A 23567-nucleotide genomic window follows, 5' to 3' on the forward strand; every position below is an offset into this window, starting at 1 on the left:
CCAGCCATGCTTTTGTGGAGGGTAGGAGTTCTTCTTTCTGCTGTGTAGTATTCCATTGTGTAAATGTACCACAGTTTTTTGATCCACTTGTTTACTGATGGGCACTTATTCTGTTTCCAGCACTTGGCTATTGTAAATTGCACTGTTATGAACATTGGGGTGCATAGGTTCTTTTGAATTTAGTGTTCTTAGGGAATAATCCCAGCAGTGGAATTGCTGGCAGTTCCATTTTTACCCTTTTGAGGAAATTTGATACTGTTTTCCACAGTGGCTGCACCAATTTGCATTGCCACCAACAGTGCACTAGGGTTCCCTTCTCTCCACATCCTTGCCAGCACTTGTTTGTTGATATGGTTACGACAGCCATTCTGACCAGTGTGAAGTGGTATCTCATTGTGGTTTTAATTTGCATCTTTGTGATGGCTAGTGATGCTGAGCACCCTTTCATATGTCTCTGGGCCCTCCGTATGTCCTCCTTGGAGAAGTGACTATTCAGGTCTCTGCCCGTTTTTTAATTGGATTCTTTGTCTTCCTGGTGTAGAGTCATGTGAGTTTTTTATATATTTTGGAGATCAAACCCTTATCAGAGGTATCATTGGCAAATAATTTTTCCCATATGGTTGATTCCTTTCCATTTTGCTGATATTTTGTTTAGCCATGCAAAAGCTTTTTAATTTGTTGTAGTCCCATTTGTTTATCCTTTCCTTTATGTCACTTGCTCTAGGGACATAAAGGTAAAAATATTACTGAGTGGAATATCTGAAATTTTCCTGCCTATGTTCTCCTTTAGGACTTTTATGGTGTCGCAACTTATATTTAAGTCTTTTATCTATCTTGTGTTTATTTTTGTGTATGGTGTAAGTTGGTGGTCAAGTTTCATTTTTTTGCATATAGCTGTCCAGATCTCCTAACACCATTTGTTGAAGAGCCTATTTTTACTCCATTTTATACTTTTGCCCCCTTTGTCAAATATTAATTGACCATAGACACTTGGGTTTATTTCTGCCTTTTCTATTCTGTTCCATTGATCTATGTGTCTGTTCTTATGCCAGTACAAGACTATTTTGATTACAGTGGCCTTGTAATACAGTTTGATATCAGGTATTGTGATCCCTCCTACCTTGTTCTTTCTCAAAATTGCTGAGGCTATTCAGAGTCATTTATGGTTCCATATAAATTTTTGAAATGTTTGTTCTACATCTGTGAAATATATCATTGGCATTTTAATAGGGAGTGTGTTGAATCTATAAATTGCTTTGGGTAGTATGGACATTTTGATGATGTTAATTCTTCTAATCCATAAACACAGTATATGCTTCCATTTATTTATATCTCTCTTAATTTCTTTCTTCACTATTATGTAGTTGTTTTTTTTTTATTATGTAGTTTTCTGAGTACAGGTCTTTTACCTTCTTGGTTAGGTTTATTCCTAGTTACTTTATTTTTCGTGTTGCTATAGCAAATGAGATTTTCTTCTGATTTCTGTTTCTGATATTTCATTGCTGATGTACAAAAATGCCTTCAATTTCTGAATATTGACTTTGCATCCACTGTTTTGCCAAATTCACTTATTAGGTCGAGTAGTTTTTTGGTGGAGTCTTCAGGGTTTTCTGTGTACACCATCATATCACCTACAAACAATGACAGTTTTATTTCCTCCTTTAAAATTTGGATGCCTTTTATTTCCTTTTCTTGTCTGATCCTTGTGGCTAGGAATTCCAGTACTATGTTGAAGAGAAATGATGAAAGTAGACATCCTTGTCTTGTTCCTGATCTTAGTGGGAAAGCTTTTAGTTTTTGCCCATTGAATATGATGTTGGCTGTAAGGTTTTCATATATAGCCTTTATTATGTTGAGGTATGCTTTTTCTACTCCCATTTTGCTGAGTGTTTTTATCATAAATGGGTGCTGTACCTTATCAAATCCTTTTTCCACATCTATTGATACAATCATGTGTTTTTGTGTTTTGTTTATGTGATGTATTACATTTATTGATTTGTGAATATCGTACCATCCTTGCATCCCTGGGATGTATCCCACTTGATTGTGGTGTATGATCTTTTTAATGTATTGCTGGATGCAGTTTGCCAATTTTTTGTTGAGGATTTTAGCATCTGTGTTCATCAGCAATATTGGCCAGTAATTTTCTTTCTTTGTTGCGTCTTTATCTGGTTTTGGGATTGGGATGATGATGGCCTCACAATAAGAGTTTGGGAATCTTCCCTCTTCTTGGATTTTTTTGAATAGTCTGAGAAGGATAGGTGTTAGCTCATCCTTAAATGTTTTGTAAAATTCTCCTGTGAAACTGTCTGGTCTGGGGCTTTTGTGTGCTGGGAGTTTCTTCATTACTGCTTAAATTTCACCAGCTGTTATTGGTCTGTTCAGGCTTTCTGCTGCTTCTTGATTCAATTTTGGAAGATTATATGTTTCTAGAGATTTGTCCATTTCACCCAGGTTTTCAAATTTCTTGGCATATATTTGTTTGTAGTAATTTCTTATAATCCTTTGCATTTCTGTGATAGCAGTTGTAATTTCTCCTATTTCAGTTCTATTTTAGTTATTTGGATTCTCTCCTTTTTTATATCAATAAGTCTCATTAAAGGCTTGTCAATTTTGTTTATCTTTTCAAAGAACCAGCTCCTGGATTTATTGATCCTTTGAATTGCTCTTTTAGTCTCTATGTCATTTAATTCTGTTCTAATCTTGATTATTTTCTTCCTTCTACTCACTCTGGGCTTCATTTGTTGTTGTTCCTTCAGTTCTTGTAGATGTATGGTTAGGCTGTTTATTTGAAATGTTTCTATCTTTTTTAAGTAGGCCTCTATTGCTATGAATTTCCGTCTCAGGACTGCCTTTGCCGTGTCCCATAGGTTTTGGACTATTGTGTGTTCATTTTCATTTGTTTCAAGAAACTTTTTGATTTCTTCTTTGATCTCATTATTAACCCATTCATTGTTTAATAGCATGCTGTTCAGTCTCTGTGAGTTTGAATGTTTTTGAGTTTTTTCCTTGAGGTTGGTTTCTAGTTTCAGGCCACTGTGGTCCAAGAAAATGCTTGATATGATTTCAGTTTTCTTGAATTTGTTGAGGCTTGTTTTGTGTCCTATCACGTAGTCTGTCTTTAAATATTCCATGTGGATTTGAAAAGAATGTGTATTTTACATCTTTGGGATGAAAGGATTCTATATAGATATCAGCTAAGTCCATTTGATCTAATGTGTTGTTCAGTTCCAAAATACCCTTATTGATATTTTGTTTGGAAGATCTATCCATTGTTGACAGTGGGGTGTTAAAATCCCCTACTATAATTGTGTTGATATCTGTTGCGCGTGGGTCACCGGCCAGCAGTGACCACGGAACGCTGTGGATGGCTCGACGATAAACACGCGAGAAAAAACAACACATGCACAGAGACAAACTAGTTTCTGTGGGGAAGTAGGGACGGAATGGCCACCCCCCCAGTGGGGGAGCGCGCTGATTTACCGTCCATACCTGCTTTTATTGGGCTCATTTTGCATAATAATTCAGGTAAAGTACAGTACTCATTAGGGGAAGTAAGGAACTATAGAAAACAAAGAACTCTGCCGGTCTATTGAGTTGGGGTCAAAGAGCTGTAAGACTGAGGAACAAACTAACTTCCTCCTAAGACCCTTCTCATTCAACTGAGAGCATTCTAAACAAAGGAGGTTTCACAGTAATTTACATGTTCTTTCTTAGGCCTGATCACCCCGGGAAATCCGCACTTCTCAGTACCGAGCTGCACCACCCTGTCATTGTTTCAGGCTTAGGTGGAGCAAGGGAACTAAGGCAACCGAGAGATAAGGAGATTTTCTTCCAGACGCTGAGAACTCAGACTTTGTCAAAGCCGAGGAGTGAGGGTCCATCACCCCCTTTTGCTGCAGCCCCCCAAGTCCTTCTTTTGGGGGGGCCTCCCAAAGTGATCGTGCCTGGCTTAGGTCGTTCCCCCGTGGGGAATCTTACCCGTCTTTGGCTAACCGACCAAGCTTTTGGGGGGTTCAGTCATGAATAAAGCAGCAGAAGCAGCATTCCTGCCAGGGAGATAAGCTTTTGTCTCCTTGCTGGCTTACGGTTCCAAGGGCGTTCCCTTAGCCTTAGCTTAGGCGGGGGTTTCAGCCTCTGATACCAGTCAGGGCGGTTCCCAACAGATATCTATATCTTTCTTGAAGTCCTCCAAGATTTTTCTTATATATTTGGGTTCTCCTGTATTGGGTGCCTATTATGTTTACAGTATTTGTGTCTTCTTGATGGATTCTTCCCTTGAGTATTATGAAGTGTCCTTCTGTGTCTTTTATGGCTTTTGTTTTGAAGTCTATTTTGTCTGATATAAGTATTGCTACCCTGGCTTTTTTTCCTGTTCATTTGCTTGGAATATTTTTTCCAACCTTTTACTTTCAGTCTGTGTAGGTCTTTTGTTCTGAGGTGGGTCTCTTGTAGGCAGCATATATGTGGATCATGTTTTCTTATCCATGCAGCTACACTATGTCTTTTGATTGGAGCATTTACATTTAAGGTTATTATTGATAGGTACTTATTCATTGCCATTTTACCCCCTTTGTAGCTGTGTTCCTCTTATTCTTTTTCCTCGTCTTCTTAAAGCAGTCCCTTTAGTATATCTTTCAATGCTGGTTTGGTGTAGGTGTATACTTTTAGCTTTCTTTTGTCTGGGAATTCCTTATTTCACCATGCATTTTAATTGAGAGCCTTGCTGGGTAGAGTAGTCTTGGTTGCAGGCCTTTGCTTTTCATTACTTGGAATATTTCCAACCATTCCCTTCTGGCTTGCAGTGTTTCTCTTGAGAAGTCAGCTGCTAGCCTTATCTGGGGCTCCCTTGTATGTTACTTTCTGTTTCTCCCTTGATGCCTTTAAGATTCTTTCTTTGTCTTTGAATTTTGCCATTTTAATTATGAGTGTCTTAGAGTGGGCCTCTTTGGGTTCCTCTTGATTGGGATCTTCTGTGCTTCTTGGACTTGCATGGCTTTTCCCTCACCAAATTAGGGAAATTTTCCATCATTACTTTTTCAAATAGGTGTTCTATCCCTTGCGTCTCCTCCTCTTCTTCTGGTATCCCTATCATTTGGATATTATTACTTTTCATGCTGTCCTGAAGTTCCCTTAACCCTGCTTCATCTTTTTGAGTCTCTTTCCCTTTTCTTGTACTTTCTGTGAGTTTTTTCTACCTTATCATCCAGCTTGCTGACTTGATCCTCTGCTTTATCTAGCCTGCTTTTGACTCTTTCTATTGTATTCTTCCATTCAGAAATTGTATTCTTCATTTCCTCTTGGCTCATGTTGGTTGTTTCTATGTCATTTTCAGGCTGATATACTTATAGTAAGCTCCTTGTAACTTCCCTGTAGTTTTTGGTAATTCTCATTGAGTTCATTGATCTTTCTTATAACCATTGTTTTGAACTCAGTATCTGATAGTTGACTTGTTTCTGTTTCATTTGGGACTTTTTTTGAGGACTCTTCCTTTCCTTTTGATTGGTGGCAGTTTCTTTGCCTCCCATTATTTGTGAGACTCTTCTTATTTGCTTCTGCTTCTTAAAATGATCTGTTTTGACTTCCTGAGTTTGTGATGCGAACTTTTGGTAGTAGGAGACCTTTGAGATTCAGTGGTGTAGTCTCCTTGATCTCCTGAACTTGATGCTCTTGGGATACCTTTTATGACATTTACGTTGGCTTTCTGGATGTAATTGGGTTTTGATTGTCATTGGGCTATTCTTTGGTGGGTCTTTCCCTCTAGCTAGTTAACTGAGGGTCACTCCACCCAACACGTCTTGTATGCTATTGTGCAGGTGCTGCCAGAACAAAAGCACAAAGCCCAGGAGGCAAACCAACAACTGCAAAAAAAGTACCCCCGCCGGCAATCCTACTATCAACGGCAAATGAACCAGTATTAGTAAGGGTGTAAAGAGATTAAGACTATTATAAGAAAGGAGAGCAAATATGAGATGACCTACTGAAAGAAGAATGATTTTGAGAGGGTAGAGGGAGGAGTACTAATAAGAGTTGGGAATCAGAGGAATGTGAAGAGAGAAAGTAAAATTTACATCATAAATTAAAAAGAGGATGAAGAAGGCAGAATAGAATAAGAGAAGGGAAGCGTATAGTATTAAGTTTAGACAGACATTAAAATAAAAATGAGAGAAAGAAAAAGGAAGGGGCCCTGGCTGATGTGGCTCAGTGGATTAAGCGCCAGCCTGTGAATCAAAGGGTTGCCAGTTTGATTCCCAGTCAGAACACATGACTAGATTGCGGGACAGGTCTCCAGTATGGGGTACATGAGCAGCAACCACACTTTGATGTTTCCCTCTCTTTCTCCTTCCCTTCCCCTCTCTAAAAATAAATAAATAGAATTTTTAATAGGAGAAAAAAAAGAAATAGGAAGGTGGGGGGAAGTAAATAAATAATTAAAAAACAGGAGCCAAACTGGAGCAAAGGATCCACCACAGCACTATCAACAACAAATCAGCTAAAATTAATATAGGTGGAATGGGAGTAAGAGAGAAAAAAGAAAAGCTTCTAGAGGAATAGGACGTGATTTTTGAGATGATAGAGGGAGAGGGAGTACTAATAGTGAGGAATGAAAAACAGGCAAGGCAGGGAAAAATAAAATTTGAGATGAAAAGAAAAAGAAAAAAGGAGAAAAGGAGAAGGATGAAAGAGAAAAAGAAGGAAAGAAGTAAAAAATAAGATAAATAACATTTGAGACAAAAAAAGAATAGGAGGGGAAACAGTCAAATTTGAGGTTTTAAATACAAAATTAGTGAAGATCTAGAGCTAACACTGAAAAAAATGCAATACAACAACAAGCAAAGATTGCTAAACGTAGAGAGAGAACACAGGTATTTTAACTGGGAAAAAGGATGTGAGATGACCACTGACAAGAAAACTGGTTTCAAGAGACTAGACGGAATGAAATAGAGTGCGGGATGGAAACAAGTTGTAGTAAGAGCAAAAATAAAATTTTAAATGAAAATAATGAGAGGAAAGAAGGTCAAATGGGGTAAGAGAAGGGAATGGCAAAATATGTGAATTGAAATAAACTCTAGTATAAAATCTAGTGACTTAATATGTACAAACTTGGTGTACAGGCAATGAATGTTAAAAAACTATGCAGGAGTCCTGGCTGGTGTAGCTCAGTGGACTGAGCATGGGCTGCCAACCAAAGGGTTGCCAGTTCGATCTCCAGTCAGGGCATATGCCTGGGTTGTGGGCCAGGTCCCCAGTAGGGGACATGTGAAAGGCAATCACACATTGATATTTCTCTCCCTCTCTTTCTCTGTTCCTTCCTCTCTCTCTAAAAATAAATAAGTCTTAAAAAAAAACTCTGCAGGAAAGAAAATATTGCAAATCCTGGAGAAGACTATGGTGGAGTTTGTCTTGGTAGCATCTAGTATTTACCACTATTCTTTCTTTCTGGATCCACCTCTGGTGATGTCAGATGTTGATCCCCTCTGACCTTCAGCAGCTTGTTTGAGATTTCCAGGGCTCTACTGTCTGTGGCTACCTCCTTCAGTTTTTAATCTAGTCAGACTGCACTCAGCAGTCAGGCTTAAGCACCATAGGGCAGGACAGAATCCCTCCTGGGGGTGGGGCTGTTGTTTGCCCTCAGGCTGCTGCCATTCAGAGAGGCATGGTCTGCCTGAGCACCATGGCTGTTGCCATATGAGAGTGACTCATCACTGGGATCCTGGCGTCTACTCCCTGAGTTCTCTCCTTAAAGCTTCTGTCCCCAGTCGCTCCTTAGGTGTCTCTAGCTCATTCTGCCCCCTACCTCTTTGCTGGATCAATGAAAATTTGTGCGTTGGCCCTTTAAGTGGGTCTTTGCATCTCCAGCCATCCATCTCTGTCAGAGAGCTACCCTGCTGCTTTTTGCTGTGGGATGTTATCTGTGTACTTTTTAGGCTCTGGTACTCTAGGCTGGGGATCCCAGCTTAGGGTTTAGATCCCACACTTCTCAGTGGGATCCAACTGGCTACTTAAGTATCACTCTGGAGCTTAAGTATTTGAGTGGGCACCCAGCCAGCCCTTTCGCGTTTCTACCAAACTCCCTATCAGTTAGATTGTGCTGAAGCTGATTCTTCTGTCTGTCTGAGGTTATAAGGCTTCTCTCTTGGTATTGTTCAGTTGTTTGTTCTGGGTGATTTCTCCACAATTTAATTGTAATTCTAGCTTGGTCCTGGGAGAAGGTTAGTGTTACTTCCATTCACTCCTCTGCCATCTTGGGAGACATCGAGAATTTTTAAAAAATAAAATGCACCTTTCATTATGGGAAGGTCTAGATTTCTTAACATAGAATAAAAGATGCTTCAAAATCTTACACTAACATTTCAGTTCAGTCAGTTGGTACTCTTTACCATGTAACCTCTACTATCCAGGAAATTTTAAAAATGGAGAAGAGGGAAAAAAAAGTAGTCTAAACTTTCCACCATTAAAGTTTGTACCACATTCTAAAAATATTTTAGTCACAAAGAATACAGCAACTATTTCTGTCTCTAAAATGAGACAATTAAAAGTCAATGGAATTTAATACCTATGTCCTTACAAAGGGCTTAGTAACTAATAAAACTTTAGTAAATATAGTAGTCTCCCCTTGCCCGTGGAAAATATGTTCCAGGATCCACAGTGTATGCGTGTAATTATAGATATCATCAAACTATATATAATTATATGTTTTTCTATACATACATACCTATGATAAAGCTTAATTTATAAATTAAACAATTTTACAAATAGAGTTGTTCTTAGCAACCTCAGCATACAGCTTTTTTTTTTTTTTTTCTTATTAAGTGGAGAAATTTTACCTTTTCACTTAAAGGAAGCATATTCTAATTGTCCGCATCACTACTCTTAGACTGGGTTCATTAGTAAGTGAAATAAGGGGTTTTGAACAAAAGCACTGCAATACTGTCACAATAGACCTGATAACCAAGATGGCTACTAAGTGACTAACAGACAGGCAGCATATACTGTGTTGGATACGCTGGACAAAGGGCTGATTCATGTCGTGGGCAGGATGGAGCCAGATGGCTCAAGATTTCACCATGCTACTCAGAATGGTATGTAATTTAAAATTTAGGAATTATTTTTGGAATTTTCCATTTAATATTTTTAGACCATGGTTGATCAGAAATGACTGCAAAAAGCAAAGCCACTGATAAGGACTCCACTATACTTATAACTGACAAAGAACCTAACAAAGGGAAACTTAGCCTCTTAGTGATACATATTTTTGTCATTGACTACAGTTTTTTCTTTTTTTAATATTTTTCCAATAGGAATGAACACCTTGCTTTGTGCTCCCATTCAGACCCAGATGCAACAAAGAGAGGTATGAATTCATGCAAGTGCCTTCATATTTTAATTTCTGTTGACAGCTACAACTTTTTAAAAAGTCAAAATTTAATGGTAATAGTATGATTCAGGGGTTACCTACCAAAATGGACCTATAGACTTGAAAAACTTCTTAAAAAAAGATTTTATTTACTTATTTTTTTTAATCTTTTCTAGGATGCACTCTTTTAAGATTTTATTTATTTTTAGAGAGGGGAGGGAGGGAGAGAGAGGGGGAGAGAGAGAGAGAGAGAGAGAGAGAGAGAGAGAAACATCAATGTGCGGTTGCTGGGGGTTATGGCCTGCAACCCAGGCATGTACCCTGGCTGGGAATTGAACCTGAGACACTTTGGTTCACAGCCCGAGCTCAATCCACTGAGCTACGCCAGCCAGGGCTTTATTTACTTATTTTTAAAGAGAGGGAAAGGAGGGAGAAAGAGAGGGATAGAAACATTATTGTGTGGTTGCCTCTCACACACCCCTTACTGGGGACCAGTTCCACAACCCAGGCATGTGCTCTGACTGGGAATCCAACTGTGACGACCCTTTGGTTCAGAGGCCCATGCTCAATCCACTAAGCTACACCAGCTAGGGCTGGAAAAACTTACCTTTTTAGTTAACTAGGGAAACTTAAATCACTCTCAGTTTAAATAATAGGGAAATATATTAGTTATATCAGGACTTGTCATACTTTAATGGGCATATGAATCATCTCAGAATTTTGTTAAAATATAGATTCTTATCCACTAGATCTAATGTGGGCCCTTACATTATATAGTTCTAACAGTCTCCTAGGTGTTATTAATATATTGGTCTATTGGACCATACTTTAAGTAGCAAGGAGTCTGACCATATCCTTACAAATAAAATCAGTGCATTAGATTTAAAGAAAATCCTAACTCCCAAAAGTACAGAATGTGCTATAAATTAGTCATTATGCACTTACCCCTTTCTAAGTCTTTTTTGTTTAGAATAACAATGACTTATTTGATACAGTGATTAGAATTTTCATTATATTTGCATTTGATATTGTCAGTCCTTTCTGTTTTTCATCATTCTAGTAGATGTATAATTAACCTTGAACTTTTAATTTGTCTGAAAACACTAAAAGTATTCAAAGTCTTTAGAAAAACATTTTATAACAAATTACTACACGCCACACCTTTGATTCAAACGTACCAATATATCATGAAACTATCACTGAAGATTATTTTTTTTCAAAGATTTTATTTATTTTTAGAGAGGGAAGAGAGGGAGAGAGAAAGAGAGAGAGAGAGAAATATATCAATGTGCGGTTGCTGAGGTGTGGGGGTCATGGCCTGCAACCCAGGCATGTACCCTGACTGGGAATCGAACCTGCGACACCTTGGTTCGCAGCCCGTGCTCAATCCACTGAGCTACGCCAGCCAGGGCTGAAGATTATTTATATAGAACATATAAAATACCTTTTTTAAAGTTTGCATTTTATTTGATTTTTTGACATTTTGTTTTCATTATAGGTTTCAGTTACAGAACACAGCCATGAAAAGAAACATTCAAATGACCAGACAGTCATCTTTTCAGATGAAAACCAGATGGACCTGACAGCAAGTCACACTGTGATGATTACCAAAGGCCTTTTAGATTATACAAAAAATGAGAAGTCCACCAAGATAGATACCACAGCCTTCCTGGCTAACTTAAAGCTTCACACTGAGGATTCAAGAATGAAAAAAGAATTAAATTTTTCCATGGATCAAAATACTAATTCAGAAAAGAAAATAAATTTCAATGACTTCATAAAAAGATTGAATACAAGGAAATCTAATGCTTCTTGTACAGGACCTGATAAAGAAAATTCTGAAATATCTATTCATTCCAAAGAATCAAATATGACCTCTTCTGTACATCAGATGCATGAATCCCTTCATGTAGATGAAACTGGCAATAATGTGACTAGAATCTTTAGAGAACAAGATGATGAGATGGATTTCACCCATTGTCACACAGCCAATATTCAGAGTTTGGTTCCCACATCCAGTGAGGCTAGCTTAAGGGAGTTTAAAAGTGACGATGATATTACAGTTTATGGAAGTGACTTGATGGACTTGACAAGAAACCACACTATACAAATTTTACCCTCAGCAGATAATTTATCTGAAATTGAAAATCAAACTCAGACTGTCATGATGGGTGTTACAACAGGTTATAGAACTAAAGCTTCAGAAAAAAGATTCTTTGAGAATAAACCAAATGCTGCTGTCCAAGATCCTTCCTTAAACCCTAAAGGTGAAATACATATTACCAGAAGTAATATTACTGGGACAGAATCTCACACGGTCACACAGACTTCTAACCAAGATATCAGAACATTGGCTATGATTACAGAGTCTGTATGTTCCAGTCCAGCAATTCAAGACTATAAGACATTTTTGTATTCTAGTTGTAATAATGCCATGGAACTGACCGAGTGTCTCTCAAGTATGAAAAAGGAAAAAAATTTGCAGAAGCATGATAGTAATTATGCCAAAATACATCCAGATACCAGCTCTCTTCTCATAGAGAAGACGATATATTCAGGAGAGGACAGCATGGACATTACCAAGAGTCACACGGTTGCAATAGATAATCAAATTTTTAAACAAGATCAGACAGATGTACAGATAGCCATACCAATATCTGAAAAAGAAATGATGCTCCAAAATCACATAACTGTGTCAAAGCATAAAGAATTGAATGTAAACTATAACTCAGTTCCTGATGTATCTAGGGAAAGATTAAAACAGGGCCTGGCAAATCCTTTGTCTATTTCATTGACTGGCAAAAAGAATGTAATCTTCACAAGTGAAGATACGGATTTGACTAAAAGTCACAAAACTAATTTGGGAAGTCAAGCTCTTCTTGCATCTTATAGTCTAGAATCTGAGGATATTAATAAGCCTCACTCTGACAGCAGTGGCCTTTTAAATGAGTCAGAAAAAATGACCAAAAGTCATACTGAACTATCCCAACCAAACATAATATCTAAAAACTTCCTGGCTGACACCTGGAGAATAGAAAAAGATCAAGTTTTGGAGATTTCACCCTATCTTGATAAAGTTTCTCCTCAGTCAGTCAATATTAACCAGGACAGTGCAAAGTATAATATAGTGTACTCTGGTAGAGATCTTAATAAACAGGTAGCACTGGGGAATAATAGAAGTACTGTGTCATGTGAGCAATCTATGTTTCCTACCACAAAACTGTTTTCATCAGAAGGACAATATGCTGTGGAAAATTATAATGCTGCTATTGACAGTCATATAGTAAAATCTGTATCAGGCCAGAATTCTGAACTGCCTGAACCACTGAGGAAAAGTTTAGGCAATCCCACCCTTGACTGTTGTCATGACAAGATAATTATTTGTTCAGAAGAGGAGCAAAATATGGATCTAACCAAGAGTCACACTGTTGTCATTGGATTTGGACCTTCTGATGTACAAGAACTTGGTAAGACTAATTTAGAAAATAGTATCAGACATGAAGATGTAAAAGTTGAAAAGTATAATAAGACTATTGAAAAATCTGGAGTATTTATTTTTAATGATATGGATACATCAGAGGACAGATGTGTACAGAAACCTGGATTTTTGAATGAAAACCAGGATGTCAAAATTTGTGAAAGGAAAAGTATTGACAGACTAAAAATTGATAAGACTGTTATATTTTCAGAGGGTGATGAGAATGATATGGATATCACCAAGAGTTATACATTGGAAATAAATCATAGACCTTTATTAGATGAACCTGATTCCCATTTGGTGCCTTTGGCAGGAACTTCTAAAACTGTTTTGTATGCATGTGGGCAGGATGATATGGAGGTCACTAGAAGTCACACAACTGCCATAGAATGTGAAACTGTCTCACCAGATGAAATAACTGCCAGGCCTGTGGACAAAACTGTAATGTTTATAGGTAATCATGATGAGCTAGAAATGACAAAGTCCCACACTGTTTTCATTGACTACCAAGCAAAGGAAAAAACTGTGCTTCCAGACAGACCTGACTTTGAACTATCCAAAAAGAAAAGCCTAGGAAAATCAACAGTGACTCCTCATGCTGAGGAGAGCGTTTTTTTTCCAGAGAATGTTAAAAGTGACCATTCAGCAGCAAAAGTCAGCCAGCTAACACTGGGCGAACGGTCTAATAGTGGTCCTATAGAGAAAGCTGTAGCAGTTACAGCCAATGGTAATATGGAAGTGTCTACATCAACCATTTGGAAAAATGACAAAGATGTACCAAAGCCTAGATTTCTGAATGAACCTCTGTCAGACATAAGTCAAAGAAGGAAAAGCCTTAGATTAAAAAATGACAAGTCCATTGCATTGTTAAGTAATGATAAAAATGATATGGATATCATCCAGAGTTGTACAGTGGAAATAAATAACAAAAGTGCCCTAGAAGATATAGAAGACTCCCTTTTGGTACCTTTGGCAGGAACTTCTAAAACTGGTTTTTACACATGTGGGCAGGATGACATGGAGATCACTAGAAGTCACACAACTGCCTTAGAATATAAAACTGTTTCACCAGCTAAAATAACCAGTAAGCCTGTGCAGAATACTGTAACGTTTGTCGATAATCACCGTGATCTGGAAGTCACCAAGTCCCATAATGCTTTCACTGATTGTCAAGCCACAGAGAAAATACTTCAAGAGTGCTCTAATTTTGGAACAGCAAAAGGAAAAACCCCGGGTGTTTCTTTTCCTAAGGATGGTAGCTCTGTTCAAGAAATCACTGAAAAACAAGCACAGGCTGTAGAAAATAAAATTGTTCTTCACACTGAGCAAAAGCATCATGTGACAGCCTATTCTAATACATTTTCTGGGGATCAAGGTGAGAGAGAAATTGTCAAATTCCATAGCACTGCTGTGGATGAAAAGGACAGGGGGAAAGTTGCAGACCAGACCTACACAATGGAAAAAGCCAAACTTGAAAGCTGCCACTTAAGTAGCACAGCTAGAAGAAATGTGGGTTTTACAAACAGTCATGCACCTGCTATTTGTGAATCCAGCAATAATTATTCCTGTTTACCTAATGTTATTTCCTACTTTGATAATTTGGAAGGGAATGTCATGTCCTTATGTGATAAAGATGAGAAAGCCAGTAATTGCCCAGTGCAAAATGATCTTGCTTATGCAAATGATTTAGCCAGTGAGTATTTCTTGAAATCTGAGGGACTGCTTGTCTCTGCTCCTTGTTCTTTGTTAGATAAGGAAAAAGTTACTCAAACTAATACCAAAGGACAGTCAGACTGTGTCATAACACTGCCCAAAGATCAAGATCTGATTAAGAAGCCCCCAAATCTATTAGCTAATCAAACATTAGTATATGGTCAAGAGTTGAGGAACATGACCAAACTTGACTCAAAGCAAGTATCTCTTAAGTTTCCAGAGGATCAGATGGAGGCCTTTGTTCATAATACAGAACATAGTTTAAAGCAGACCTTTGTTGATGATGTTTGTATTGGTTCTCAGCCTCATCTCTCAACCCAGTTATCTCCATTACCTCAACAAGAACAGAGGGTTGTTAATAAAGATGAAAGTAAGACTTTAAATATTGTTATAAGAAATTCCTCTGTACCCACAGATGAATTGAGTAAAAATAAGTCCATAATGCTCAATAATGAGAAACAGTTTACTGTAGCCTGTGAAGAAGAACCGAAGAAAAATATCCGAACACCTAAATGTAATATAGCCATAGATTTCCACAGTAACTCAGACTTAACTAAGCAAGTTGTTCAAACTCATGTCAATCCTAAAGAAACATCAGATCCTATCATTGCATCTAATACTGCAAATTTTAATAGTGGCAAACCAAATCTGAATAATTTGAATAAGAAAACTGAAAAAATTTTGGATTTACAAACTGTCCCTATACCACCTGTTCCAGAACAACTACTTGAATTAGTAAATAATGCAGATAATGATATGAGTAGAGTACAAGCTACAGAAATATGTAATACAAACACAGTGTCCAACAACGTTAAAGATGATAGAGATGAAGAAAATACATTTTTTTATAATGGATCTGAAACCAACTCTCTGCCATTAATGACATTTGTAAAGGAGAAAGTGAGGAGATGTTCTTTGGGAATATTTTTGCCCAGATTGCCAAACAAGAGAAATTGTAGTGTCACTGGTATTGATGACCTGGAGCAGGTTCCGTCAGACACAACTGATTTAAATCACCTAGAAACTCAACTGGTCTCCAAGAAGGATTTAGGCATTGGATTTATTGCAGCTAAGCTGAACTTAAGTCCATCTCAATATATAAATGAGGAAAATCTTCCTATGTATCCTGGTGAGATTAATTCTTCAGACTCTATTAGCATAGAAACTGAGGAAAAGTCTTTGATCAAGACATATGAAAAAGAGATTTCAACACCTGAAAATAAAATGAAAGAAACCTGCAATAGCCAAAAAAGAACCTGGGTACAAGAAGATGATGATGATATTCAGAATGAGAAAAAAATCAGAAAAAGGGAGATTAAGTGTACTGACACTGCACAAGATCAGGAGGTAAGCTCTGTCTTGAACTAAGGAATGTTCTTGATTTTTAAAAATTATGAGTATACTTGAATTTTTATTTTTGTCTTGGGTAAGCAGGAATTGATTATTTTCAATTGTAGGGCTGAAGAAATATTTCTTTGTAAAATCTTAAGGAATTAATTGACTAACAGCTAGACTTACAAACAATCTGAATAGGCAGACGGTCACAAAAAATGAAATTGAAAATAGTACAAAAATTAATGTGGAAATTACAGAATTCTAAATATTTTGTCACCTCTGGTGATTTGTTGTAGTTTTACATATGCAAATTTCTAGGCAGGATACATGTGGTTTGAAAAGTCATCTTCAGTGTTAAAATATTTGGAAGGTAAAAAGACTTTTTATTATGCAAACTGCATAAAGAAAAACTTGACTGAATTTTCTTGGCTAACGAGAGTATGAAGAAACTGAAAGTCCATTTTTTTAGTGGATGGGAAAATGCCTAAGTCAAGCCTAGTACCTCAAAATGAAGTAAGTTAGATTTTGTATTTATGAAAGAGGTCATAGATATTAAAGTTGAGGGACACCAATTTGAATAATTTGGGGGAATAAAACCTGTCATTCCAGTTGAGTTTTATAGGTGGAGAAATAAAGATTAAAAGTATCATAGAAACAGTTTAAGTTCAAGAAATATGTAAACTCAGAAGATGATTTCAGTGGTTCTATAAGATGAGGAGGTGAGGAAATGACTTGTGTATGAAGCTTTGAGAAAGTAGTTAACAGTAATATAAAATGCATAACGGAATAGATTCTATGAAAATTAGTACTATTTTGTTCAGTAAATACTTATTTAGTATCTATTATATCCTAGGTACTGTTGAGGTTGCTAGGATGCCTCAGTGGGAATTTATAGACAAAAATCTGCTGTCATGGAGTTTATTTACATTATGGCATTTAGACAAAAAATATAATGTCCTCAAAAACATATGTAAAGTCGGTAGACAAAAATGACATTTAAGGCTATTAAGTCAAATGGTTAAAGTGGTAAAAACAGGATCACATGACTTATTTGACTTCATCCAAAGGAGTCTTGTTCACCAAGTGAAGGAAATACTAAAGCCTGTACACAAGTTTCTTTCTGTACTAGCCAATATTCTATTTGGGTTTTCTGTAGTGTGGTATCCCTGATCCTGATGGCTAGTAATTGAATAATAGGATAGGTCAACGTTAAATAGCTTGTAGAGTCTGGCTATAACTAAGATACATCAGAGAAATAATTTCTTATACAGTGTAATCTGCACTTATTTCTATATATTTTAAAATAAAATTACTTTTAACTCTAAAGGCTTCATTTGCCTGTTACTTATTCTAATTCTTTGCTAAGGGGACTCATAAGAGTTATACATAAATTTTATGTTAGAAGTATTTCTTTTAGTGTTCAACAAACCTTTAGTCATTATGAATATACAGTGTTATAACTTTGTCCTGATGATGTTCCTTAATTGATAATTTCAGATTTTCATTCACTGTGTGGAAGGGGATATAGATAAAAATGCTAACAGTGTATTGATAAAAAGCCTGAGCAGGACCCCATCTAGTTGCAGCAGTTCTCTGGAGTTGATGAAGACTGATGGGACCTCTATGGACTGCAGCAGTAAGATGATCTTCATGAAAACTAATTAATATAAGTCATCTCCTTACTTGACTAATAATAAATGTATTTCCATTCAAGAGATTTTTAAAATTTGTATAAGCTAGCCCTGACTGACGTGGCTTAGTGGGTTGGGCATCCTCCCACAAGACTGAAAGGTCACCAGTTTGATTCCCAGTGAGGCACATGCCTGGGTTGTGGGCCAGGTCCCCAGTTAGGGGTGTGTGAGAAACAACCAATTAATATATTTCTCTCCCTCTCTCTCACCTTCCCTTCTATCTCTAAAATTAAATAAATAAAAATAAAATTTGTGTAAGTTTTTTTAGGGGTTAAGTAGTTGATAAGTAAAATAATACTTTATGTTTAATTCCTGTTACTTTAATAAATTGAGGAGTGAAATACTATGCTGGGTAGAGCAGTTTCCTTAAGAGGCTTATACTCAGTTAAGAAGACATTGAATGGAGCCTTGAAACTGTAACATATTTTACCCTACAAATGAAATGACTGTCTTTCCAACAAGATCTTAATGGATAGCTTCAGTAGTATTAACCACACATAAACCTGGATGATAACTAAAATTAAGTTTCCAATTTAATTTCGACTTGTTCATCACCTGAATTTGCCTTACTTCTAGCATACCGCAATAGTCAGATGGAATCACAGCTTCTCACAGATACTATTTGTGAAGAGAGCTTGAAGGAGGTATGTTAAAGTATTCCTAACTTCTAATGTAACTAATTTCCTTGTTTTGTTTTTTCTTAATTTTTAAAAAATGTTGAAATGTGGCCTGGCTGGCGTAGCTCAGTGGATTGAGCGCGGGCTGGGAACCAAAGTGTCCCAGGTTCGATTCCCAGCCAGGGTACATACCTGGGTTGCAGGCCATAACCCCCAGCAACCGCACATTGATGTTTCTCTCTCTCTCTCTCTATCTCTCTCCCTTCCCTCTCTAAAAATAAATAAATAAAATCTTTTTTAAAAAATGTTGAAATGTTTTAAATATATGCAAGATGAGTTTTCTGTGTTAAGGGCCCAATATGGCAGTTAATTATATGGAGTGGAAATAATGGTTAGAAGACCTAAATTTTGCTGTTTTTTTTTCCCCAGTTCTGTTACTAAATAATCTCAAGAAATAAATTTTAGATAAAATCTACTCATGTATAATTTACAAATATCTGGATAATATTTCCACAAATATATATAAAGAACTTTCAGCTATTTACCAACAAATGAGGTAGTTATAATCAAAATGAGCTCAGCTCACCTTGAATAGTCATGCAAACTTTTTTTCTTTTCTCAGAAACTCAAAGATGGGAGAATAACAATAAAGGAGTTCTTTATACTTCTTCAAGTCCACATTTTGATACAAAAACCCCGACAGAGCACTCTCCCAGGCAAAGTAAGTGCATTTTCTTGGCAAAATAGTTGTCTCAATTAGAAAATATTGTTCTTACTTACTAAACTGCACCAAAGCATCCATTTACCCAGAAAGAAAAAAGAATTAAGGAAGCAAATTTTTCTATAAAAGTTTTCCTATAATAGGTATATTTGTGGTTAGTGTAAAAGTTGATATTTTTTTTTGTACCATGGATTTTCATAAGGTGAAATTTCATTTTTCTCATTCCTTGCCATCTATTTTGTTTTTGGTACTTTTTCCTAAACATATGTTCTTTCCCATTATAAAAATCTAAGGTAACAGTTTTTAACAAACATTTTTCAAAATAAATATGTAAGATCATGAACATTTGAATAATATAATCACCAAACTCAATTCAAAGATTAATAGAAAAACTTATAACACTTTTATAGTAATATTTTTTTTTTCTTAAGTCTGTCGAACATTTACAAAAATTAGTTATGCCTTTGGCCACAAAGAAAGCATTAACAAATTGAAAAAAATGGAGATTTTATGGACCACATCATCTGGTCTTAATTCAATAAAGTTAGAACTAATAAAAGGACTAAACATTCTTTAGTTTCTTGGAAATTAAGAAACATACTTCTAGATAATTTCTGTATCAAAGAGGAAATCAAAAGTATTTAGAAAGCAAAGGAGAACAGTTAATACCAAATCTGTGCAGAAATTATGCTTAACAGGAAATTAAGAGCCTCAGATATCATTGTTACATAAGGGAGTTTAAAAATAAAGGAATTATTAATACTTACTTTAAGAAATTGGAACAATAAAATCATATCCATAAAAAGTCAGAAAGGCCCTGGCTGGTGTAGCTTAGTGGATTGAGTGCAGGCTGCGAACCAAAGCAGCGCAGGTTCGATTCCCAGTCAGGGCACATGCCTGGGTTGCAGGCCATGGCCCCCAGCAACCGCACAATGATGTTTCTCTCCCTCTCTCTCTCTCTCTCTCTCCCTCCCTCCCTTCCCTCTCTAAAAATAAATAAATAAAATCTTAAGAAAAAAAGTCAGAAAGACAGTTAATGCAAATAAATGATAGTTAATGAATTTTTAGTTATTAAATTACTTAATAATGTATAGCCATTTTTATTTTCGGCTTTGTTGAAGTAAAATTGACCAATACTGCATAGCCATTTTCAAATCATTTACAATTCCATGTGAGTAGAACATCTACAGTTTCCCTAAACATCTGTGGGAAATGGACTTTGATGTCAGAGACTTGAATTCAGATTTCAACTTGTAGCTTTATTGGATATAAAAATTTCCAAAGAATATTCAAATTTTTATGTGTAGAACTTTTAGAAATAGACACTTTAATACTTGAAACAGTTCTTAAACATGGTTTGTCTGATTTTGATTTTTCAGTTTACTGTAAACACACAGTCTACTTCAGAAGATCTGATGTTAAGTCAATATGTTTACCGACCCAAGATACAGATTTATAGAGAAGATTGTGAAGCTCTTCGCCAAAAGATCGAAGAGTATGAAAGTTTTTGTTTTTTGTGTTTGTTGGATGGGTGAATAGTTTGTGTGGTAAGGTGTTGATTAGAATAACACTAGCATAGAAAAACTTGATGGGATTAATCGGTGGTGTGATACAGTATGTTTATAGAAAGAGTTTTGGCTTTCATGTTGAAGCTCAATCCCGGCTGTGACACTGTGTAACGTTATATGAGCCATTTAACCATTATTTCCATATCCGTAAATTGGGGATAATAATACCCACTCAGCAGGTAGATATGAAAAGTAGAAAAGAGTATATATAAAATGTCTTCACGCCATTTTTAGTAAAAAGTATGTCCTCAGTGAACAATAATTATTAGATTATGATATCATAAATTGATTGCAAAGGAACATCTTCAAAGAGAGATATCTCATTAGAGATTTACATACAGTGCCTAAAATCAAGAATGTCTTTGAGTTGATAATTTTGTCACATTTGCCCTTGATTTACATGTACAAAATAACATGGTTTTACTCCGACTATAGCTTAGTGGTTTGGTATGTATAGATGCAGACTAATTTACAAGTTAGGTACAGCAGCATACTTAGATTCCCACAGGTAGATCAGGACTTGCAACCCAAGTCATGTTTACATCATACTTATCTAAAATTATCCAACTAAATTTGAACCAATCTAACAGAAAAGAAATAAAATAATCTTTTAGGAAGTATGTAGTTTTAAAAATAGAGGCTTAAGATGCTGTTAAATTATTATACTGCAGATTTGCCTGATTCTGGCTTGTTTATTCAACAAATATATATATATATTGAGCACCTACTATGTGCTAGGTACTGTACTAAGTACTGAGGTTCTTCACTGAATAAGACAAATTTCTTTATGTTGTGTAAATGAGTTGGGCATCTCATGATTTGTCTGAGGATGCTTTATTTTGAATGAAATACAATGAATAGCCTATTTAGATGTGCTGTGCTATTTGATTTTATACTTCTATGACTGTATATAATATCTTTTAACTCTGATAGGAATTTATTTCTTCTGCTTACTAACAGGAGACTAATATATATCTTTGCTACTTTTATAAATGCTATTCTGTAAAGGTGAGATAGGACTTTGGACTGAATTGGGAACTTTTATTTAAAATAATAGTTACAACTTCACAGTTATGCATTGACATGCCTTAAGGATTCTTTATTAACATATGTTTTCATGTGGGAACAAGCTGATAACATTGCGATGAGAATTCTATTTGTGAGAGAAGTTTTTTTGACTCATAACTTTTTTGAACTGTTCTACAAGTGTTGAAATAATAAGACTGGTTACTACTCTTGAGTGTATTCCCCTCTTTTTATATAGAAAAACAACTAGAGAGAATTAAATTAAGTATGCCTATAGATCTGAGTTGATTCATTGAAGCTGACTTCTGAACCTTATGCTAATTAACATTTCTATATTTTAGATTAAAGCTTTCTGCATTGAACCAAGATAAACTGTTGACTGATGTAAATAGGAATCTATGGGAAAAAATGAGAAACTGCTGTGATGAGGAGGTACTTTTGTCTTATTTTCTGAGTGGGAATCACTATAGACATTTTTAATAATTCTTATTATGAAATAGGTAACTTACTTGGTAATTAGTGATGAGTTCTTTAATTTACTTCTCAGGTGTAATATGTTACCAAGGTTTTATTTAATTATGCATGAGTAATTGTTAATATATCATTTAGTCAAACCTGAAATTATCAATTAATATATGAATTATAGTTGAAGTTTATTTAGAGTTCCCTCCTTGTTTGCTTTTCACTTAGATTTAGATGAGGAAAAGATTTAATTGATTAAATAATAATTAACTCATTTTATATGTGCTCTAATACATTCAAAGAGTTTTATTAAGAACCTGGCATTTTCAAATTTGTAATATAAATAAGTGAACTGGAAGCAGGAATCAAAATTAAAATCTTTGGTTGTGCTTTTAAACTATTAAATGGAATTAAATTTGCAAATGAGAAGTGTCCTGTCTTAGGAATGAGAGTCTGGAATTGTCAAAGCTTAGCATGTATCATCTGAACCAGCCTCCTCAGATCTTGTGCCTTTTCTAACTCTTGTTTAGTGCATTGTAACCTTTGACTTTTCCTCACAGCTGAAAGCCTTTGGAATTTACCTGAACAAAATAAAATCACATTTTACCAAGATGACTAAAGTCTTTACTCACCAAGGAAAAGTGGCTCTCTACAGCAAGCTGGTACAGTCAGCTCAGGTAATTTGAGACAGTTAATAGCACAGAAAGAAAGATCTATTAAAATTATTTTATGGTGGTTGTGGAATATGAAGAATGATTCTTAGACATGTAAGTGAAATTTGGGCAAAAGCTTAGAATTGTTCATAAGGGTGAGGAGTTTAATTGATCAAAAGTGGCAAATCCTCGCCCTGGCTGGCGTAGCTCAGTGGATTGAGCGCGGGCTGTGAACCAAAGTGTGGCAGGTTCTATTCCCAGTCAGGGTACATGCCTGGGTTGCAGGCCGTGAACCCCAGCAACTGCACATTGATGTTTCTCTCTCTTTCTCTCTCCCTTCCCTCTCTAAAAAATAAATAAATAAAATCTTTTTTAAAAATGTGGCAAATCCTAAAACCTTGAGCAATTCTAAAATATATTTACTAATATGGATCCATTTCTTATCTCAAATTTGTTATCCATTATACAGCTTGAAATAAAACAATATAGAGTTCTGTTCTTCCATTGCTAAGGACTATAGTATTATCTTTCACATAATTCATACCTAGCTGTGTACTTTTGTGTATGTGTTTAAAGTAGCATTTACCAAAATGATCATCCTTTAAGGAAGGTTCTATGTTTAAAAACTTTCTATAGCAAAAAGCCTGGGAAATGTTACATGCAATATCACTTTTCAGAGAAATATAATACTTAGCATATTAATGTGTGCAGTCAAAAATCTTTTTTAAAAAGCCTAAAAAGAAAAAGAATGCTATGATTCTGTTTCACCAGTGTTTCCCATAGATAGAACATTTTTTTGACCATAGAACACTTTTTAATGAACTCTTTTTTTGTTTTTTTAAGGATTTATTTATTTATTTATTTATTTATTTATTTATTTTTATAGAGAGGGGAAGGGAGGAAGAAAGAGGGAGAGAAACATCAGTGTATGGTTGTTTCTCATGT

General features: G+C 35.9%; 1 protein-coding gene across 1 annotated transcript in view; it reads left to right on the plus strand.

Moving 5' to 3' along the window:
- KNL1 (kinetochore scaffold 1) overlaps positions 1-23567 on the plus strand; it is a 59174-nt gene that overhangs the window by 20726 nt on the left and 14881 nt on the right. Inside the window, exons 9-16 of the mRNA XM_045823515.1 lie at positions 9303-9355; positions 10857-15896; positions 17382-17520; positions 18152-18219; positions 18815-18913; positions 20293-20408; positions 21849-21939; positions 22530-22646. Of these exons, the coding sequence (XP_045679471.1) occupies positions 9303-9355; positions 10857-15896; positions 17382-17520; positions 18152-18219; positions 18815-18913; positions 20293-20408; positions 21849-21939; positions 22530-22646 (5723 nt within the window). The remainder of the gene's footprint in view (positions 1-9302; positions 9356-10856; positions 15897-17381; positions 17521-18151; positions 18220-18814; positions 18914-20292; positions 20409-21848; positions 21940-22529; positions 22647-23567) is intronic.

This window comes from Phyllostomus hastatus, unplaced genomic scaffold, assembly GCF_019186645.2.
Source record: "Phyllostomus hastatus isolate PE091 unplaced genomic scaffold, TTU_PhHast_1.1 phas_scaffold_501, whole genome shotgun sequence".
Lineage (NCBI taxonomy): Eukaryota > Metazoa > Chordata > Mammalia > Chiroptera > Phyllostomidae > Phyllostomus > Phyllostomus hastatus.